Raw genomic sequence first — 6,645 nt, 5'->3', positions numbered from 1 at the left:
ATAGGTGCGGGTCAGTTTGATGTGTTCAGTTTGTTGGAGATGGGAGAGATAAGTAATGGCGACTGGTCGCAATATGCTGTAGGGTTCAAGCACTGAACAACATTCGCAGTGTTTTGTGTAGCATGTTCGACAAGTGGTATAGCCAGCGTTTTGAAGGGGTTGTAGCAGTCTTCCCGCAAACTCCATTTCATCGCTATTAGATCCATCCTAAATCTGATGGTTTTAATAAATGAGCGTCAAAAGGTTTCCATATTGGTCAATATTGCTACGTAATATAAATACCCCAGCCTAACCCCGCCAGCGCCATTTCAAAGTAATCAAGTGTTATTGAAAGGTGCTGATGGCTGTCTCCATCATCGAGCAAGATCAAACTGTTGGTGAAACCAGCCCTGGATCACCTAACCCAGCCGAATCCACTTCCAATGGTGTTGAGATCGAGAGATATGAATGCTTAGTAAGTGCTCTCAAAGCCTTTTCAGAGCACAAACTAAGTGATGAACGATAGGAATCTGAGAGAAGCACAGGTTTCGAGGCTCAATTGACTCCATCACAAACACAAGCGCGACAACTGCAATGCTCTCAGTACTTCAACCATGCATCATCCACTGAAATATTGGAACTATATTCGGTACTCTGGAACTGCTATACTATGGGCAAAACCGAGAATCACAATCTTCAGCAGGAGATCAAAATGCTCCGTTCTGTCAATTCTCGGCTATGCCTTAGGTTGCAGGTTGCGGAACAGGAAACGTGCAATCAAAAGGCTGTGCTAGCCTACTCCGAGCAACGATTCGCCAATCTTCAAGAAAATCTCAGAAACCTTCTCCACTTCGAGAATATTGATGGATCTGAGGTCAATTCCGAAACAGCCTTCCATCAAGGTGCTTTGTGAGGCTGAGACACTAGGCAGTAATGGCCTCGGTGATCTTTTCCTTGCCTTGACAACATGTATCTTGGATGACATACAACTCTTCCACTATTGTCCGATGCTAACTGTGATACGTACTTTATCTTTGAGACGGGAAGTAGTTTGTTTTAGGACAGACAGAAGTTTGTCAAAGCAGTATGAATATCAAGACGAAGGATTATTCAAGCAGCTACTATCGAGGCCTTATATCTGAGCTTCCTTTTTCTCATGCTGTCAAATCAAGAATGGTATTCAAAAATATTGCATCAACCCGGGAGTACATTTTGCACTAATGATTGAACTTCTCGATATGTACGAGACGCCTCTGTGGAATCACTGTTGCCTCTGTGGCAATTTTTGCAAAGTCTAGTATTTTCCAGCGACTATCATTGCTTGATATACGAGTATTGAATCTACTAGCAACGACAACTATGCTAATGTTATTTGTGTGTGTTGGTATCACCAGCTAGGTACTGTGTACACAGTTAAGTGGACAGTGTGTATGCTCCAAAGCAAAAGTCAATTGTGTTGATAGATGTAGATAGATGTTCAGTCTAGTTGGAAAAACACCCCTAGATCCCACACGCCGGCCTTCGGCGGTCACAACACCGAGGCCACAGCCCAGCGCAAGAATGTGTACACCAAGCAAGGGATGTTATCCATCGGTCGCTAGCAGTGGGTCACAGCCAGTTTGTTCCGACAGGAGAATATATCCCGACAGTGTGCATGGGTGTGGATTTAATTGTCAACGGGTCAAGTATATTAGTTATAAGTAGTACAATCGGCTGCGAAAGACCGCCAGTGAATCAGTTGAATCAGCGCGTTTATCTCCAAAATGCATTCGCACCCCTAAATCCTTCCCCATTATTCAACCACAATTCGCTCGTCTGGCCGGCGTACTGCTAGTAGATTTAGACTTGAACGCGGTGTATCACCTGTTGAACTAACAATAATTTCAACATTAACTGCAACGCCGTACCCTATACTAAACAGGGCTTCACCTTCGTCCTTTATATAGTATGTTCGGAGAGCTCAGCCTTACCGCTCGCCACTTACTTACCCATCTTTGCCGGCTGAATGCTGGGTAGAAAAACAGGATGAATCATGCACACAGGCATGGAAATTCGCACTGTTCCACTGCTGTACGAAACTCAAGAATATCAGACTTGAAAGTAGTCGTAGGAGGTGTGAAAAATACTGTACCCCTTCAATCAAAATTGACAAAACGAAGCCACAAAACAAAATTGAAAGATTTTATATGGATTCTCGATTGAAAGAACATTTTACCTTAGACAAAGAAGCGTATGGAAATTTTGTAGAAGAGGCTAAAGGGTACAGACTATCAGTTCCCAAGCCTCATGTGAATGGTAAATGCGCGGGAGGTGTGAGGTACATCCGTGGGCGTTCAGATCCGGTAGTTGTGGAAAGTGTACGTAATTTCTTTTTTTTTTTTTTTTTTTTTTTTTTTTTTTTGGGCCATATCTTAGTATCCGAAATTGGTTTTATACCAATAAATGATCATAAAATATCCGAGATGAGTTTCCATATCATAGGGTGGAGGTGATGGATTGGCCAGCGTCCTCACCTAACTTGGGCCTCATTTAACCAGTGCTGCGTACGCTTAATCGAAAACTGTCTGACATGCACCCTAAGCAATTAGACATAGGTCTCATTGAAGTGTCTGGCAGTAAACGTAAGACAGATCTAGGAGTGAAATTTTCATAAGTACATGATTATATACAATATTTTAGTGAATCTCTTGCAAATAAATCAAAGCTTACAGTAATATGTTTGTCGGGATATATTCTCCTGTCAGAACAAACTGGCTGTGACCCACTGCTAGCGACCGATGGATAACATCCCTTGCTTGGTGTACGCATTCTTGCGCTGGGCTGTGGCCCCGGTGTTGTGACCGCCGAAGGCCGGCGTGTGGGATCTAGGGGTGTTTTTCCAACTAGACTGAGCATCAACATCTATCTACATGAATCAATTGACTTTTGCTTTGGAAGCATACACACTGTCCACTTAACTGTGTACACAGTACCTAGCTGGTGATACCAACAATGTTCATATCGCACCGCGTACACAATGTTTCGGAGATTAATATTCTGCCATTTGTCGTATCAAGGCATGCGAGCACGCTTTTCTGATTATTGATTTTTCTCCAATCCTTCATTAAGTGCTTGCTAAATCAAGCTGAAGAAGCAACTGACCCTTCGATGAGCTAGATACAGCAGCAAAACAGCTCAATCAAGCAAGCCAACAAAGCCCCAAAGGTGAAAGAGACCCCAAGCCATGCTGCTGTAAATGTGCGCTCTCCGAAGCTTGCAACGATCCCGAGGTTTTGTAGAGTTGCTTTAATAGCGCCTGTCATAAGACCGTAAACAACTGTCGTGAGAATTGCCGCAGCAGTAACGAAAACAGTAGACAGCTACACTACAGTTAGAATTCCCAGTAATCTTCATGGAGGCATTAACGTACCAAATGGGTTATCACAAGAAATATCTTTCCACAGGACAGTGTTATGTTCGTGATTCCGAGGATTACCGATGCAAATGAGAATATAAGTCCGAGTATATTAGTGGAGATAGACCATCTAGCAAGAAACTTAGATCCGCTCAAGGCCTTGCTTCCAATGTCTGGGATGAGGCTAGAAATTTTAGGGGAAGCCTCTTGGAATATTCTTGTCATGTTAAAGAAGAATGAGGTACTGGGACGTGAGCAATAGGTGGCTTTATTACCATGTCCTTGACAATATCCCAGCAGACCTACGGAGTAGTATCCAGGAAGTTTAGATCTTAAATCGTCGGCTATCCCTTGTACAGTATCGCTGGCCTCACTCACTGCTGTGTGAGCGGCCGCAGAAGCTTGCGCAATCCCAGTCTCTGCAGAGCTCACAACGTTGCCCCCTGCACTCTGGAACTCCGATGTGACCGAGGCTGAGTCTAAGGTACCTGCTGAGATATCGCGGCGGAGATTGGTCGAATCTACAATCGAAAGGGAATGCAAGTTGACCTGCAATATTCTCAGTTACCTTGTCAAGTATGATGTGTGGTACATATGAACCTTCATGAAGTATAAGTCACCAGGAGAAGAGGTAGATGTGCATCCAGAAAACACAATCGCCAAACATATCAGAGACCCAATCGAAAAGGCCAAAGGAAGGAATTTGAAGATTTTCCCCAACATATTCAATTAACGAGACGTCAAGTTGGCTGCTTAGAGTTCCCGTGATTGAAATTCATCGAAAATTGGTCACCGGAAAGCTATGATTTGGGTTAAATAAGACAGATGGGATCATGGCACTCCAGCTTGACTTGACAAGGTCGCTTTCTAGTGGGCTCAACATATCCTACAGAGCATCTCAATTAGATGGGTTAATATCATTTCACCGGGGAAGGGAACGATGTCTCTAAGAGTAATATCACCAACCAAGCCACTTTGCCACGGTAAATTGGCAAAGCAGTTTTAGTCAAAAAGTGCAATTCTGTGATTTTTATTCGTGATTTGATCGCCTGAATAACTTGCTTCGGCCAATTTCGATGCAATTATCAGTCAAACCCGCTGTTTCACGAGTTGAATAAGTGATTTGGGCCATTGGGAATGTCGTTTTTAGTTCATAGATCCTGCTGGTACCTTTGCTGATACCGTTTTTAAATGATTGAATAACAAGACCAGTCTGTCTGGGACAGATGTGGTTAGTGCCCGGTTGCGGTGTTTGGTTTCTTGAATTACAGAAGCATCGAAATATTATACGTAATATCTACCCCTATCTCTCGAAAACACCGAGCGAAAAGTCAGCTGAGGTGGCAAACTTGAGGATACAGTGTTAGTCGATGGATAATGCAGTATGACCATATGCCTCGCAATGTAGAGGAAGATTATATGTGGAGATATATCCTACGTGTACTGTGTGCTTTCTGCCTGATCTAGCCAAAAGCTTTCCCTGCCCTTCAAAAACAAGCGTTCCTTCCTACCTGCTGTGAGAGATCTCATGGTAATAGAAATTGGAAACACAGCTAGCTGAACGAATATCTACTATTTTTAAATTTGCCAGGCTGAGCCAATGAATAACAACATGCATCGAGTAATCAGCTTGTTACAGTCGTAGTAGTAGTAGTAGTAGTATTCATTTACACTGACCCCTCGCCAAAGCGATATGCAGTATACAACAACTATATATCTGAGTGTGTATATTTAGAATGATCCACTTCCTGACATAAACTTAGAGCCTCGTCACGGCCTCCCGTGGCCCATTGCCGCTCTCATTGTTAGGCTGCCCTTATGGCGCACGACTGCGAAACCGCTGTGACGCCTCGGCGAAGTCCAGGACGGCCTGAACCATCTTGGACCTCGAGACGATGTCTGGTTTACCTTGCTCACCTTCGTTTGAGCCTCCCAGCAGGCTCGCTACGCTGTTCAGCGTATCCCCAGTTTTCCGCCTCAATTCTACCCTCAGCTCTCGAAGCCTCGGGCATTCCATCAGCACGTGGGCGACTGTCTCCTGCACACCACATTCACACAAATCATCCTCGCGAAAGCCGAATTTTTTCGCGTAGGTGGATAACCAGTTGTGACCCGTGCGTAGCTGCGTCAGCAGATAGGCGCGATTCCTAGGTAGATTCCCGTAGAGCGTTCTCGTATACCGCGCTGGTAGGCCGCCGTCTATCTTTCGTAGGTGAGCACCTTTGGTACTTGTCTTCCATTCTTGCTCCCATTGGGCATAAATTTTGCTGCGGACAAACGCGTTTTCCCTCGATAGTAGCGGTCGAAAGGGGTGGGTTTTACCCGGTTGTGCGGCCTCTTTGGCGAGTCGATCTGCAGTGTCGTTCCCTAGGTTTTCACAGTGCCCTGGCATCCATTGGAGGCGGAGTTCGACTTTCTCCCCCTGAACCTCGGCCGCAGCCTGGAGGATTGCATGGATTATGCGTTGTCCCGGTTTATTCGTCACGTTCTGGATCGCCTGCAGAGCCGATCTGCTGTCGCATAAGATTGTTGCTGTTACTGGAACTCCGTTTACTGTGTTTGAGCGTTGATGGACCAATTTGAACACCATATTGACCGCATAAAAGATGCCAATAAGTTCCGCTGCGTGAACCGACCAACGGTCCATCGGCCCCACTTGGACCTGTTTAGATTCAATCACTTCGTCGTTTTCGTTAAGCGTGACTATGGCAGCCCCGAGGTGGCCCTCACGCCCTGAAGCGTCTGAATAAACGACGAGGTCAGATGTGGCCCGTACGGCCTCGGCCCATTCTCTTGCTGTCTCCCGGTCCGACTTGACTTCAATCCCCGCGAACACCTCGGTGCGCCATGGTGGTAGAGGTCTCGGGTCGATGGTCTCTAGTGCTACCAGTCTGGATAGGTCCATGGTCTTGAGAGTTTCCGCGAGGGGAAACCGGTAGCGTGATCTCATATTGTCCCTGCGTCTCTGGGCTCGTGATAGTGCACTCCAAATAGGGTGGTCCCTAGGTAAAGTGTGCAGTCTTGCGATGGTGCGCTGCGCTCGGTGGCGGAGACGGAGGTGTGTGGGAAGTACGTAAGCTTCCACCTCTAGCGTTGTCGTCGCTACCGTCCTGAATGCCGATAGGATTCGGATCAGTGAGGTCCTCTGTATTGTGTTCAACTGTCGCAGGTGAGTCTTGTCCCGAAGTGGGTCATACCAGACTGTCGACGCATAGTCTACGATGGGCGTGACACATGCTTCGTAGAGCTGTCGCATTTGTTCTGGACGCAAA

The 6,645-nt window shown here is 45.9% G+C and overlaps 1 protein-coding gene across 1 annotated transcript; it reads left to right on the top strand.

Annotated features, from left to right (window-relative positions):
* Positions 1–340: 340 nt before the first annotated feature.
* On the top strand, positions 341–892 carry N7532_008802 (uncharacterized protein; the record flags this gene model as incomplete). Its single annotated transcript, XM_056621294.1, has 2 exons — positions 341–454; positions 506–892. The coding sequence occupies 2 exons, from the start codon at positions 341–343 to the stop codon at positions 890–892; spliced, it is 501 nt and encodes a 166-aa protein (XP_056472100.1).
* Between the last annotated feature and the right edge of the window lie 5,753 nt (positions 893–6,645).

The sequence above is a fragment of the Penicillium argentinense genome (assembly GCF_028826775.1).
Source record: "Penicillium argentinense strain IBT 30761 chromosome Unknown utg000009l_segment0_segment0, whole genome shotgun sequence".
Classification (NCBI taxonomy): domain Eukaryota; kingdom Fungi; phylum Ascomycota; class Eurotiomycetes; order Eurotiales; family Aspergillaceae; genus Penicillium; species Penicillium argentinense.
The sequence above is the reverse complement of the archived record's forward strand: the minus strand, read 5'-3'. Positions and strand labels throughout refer to the sequence as shown.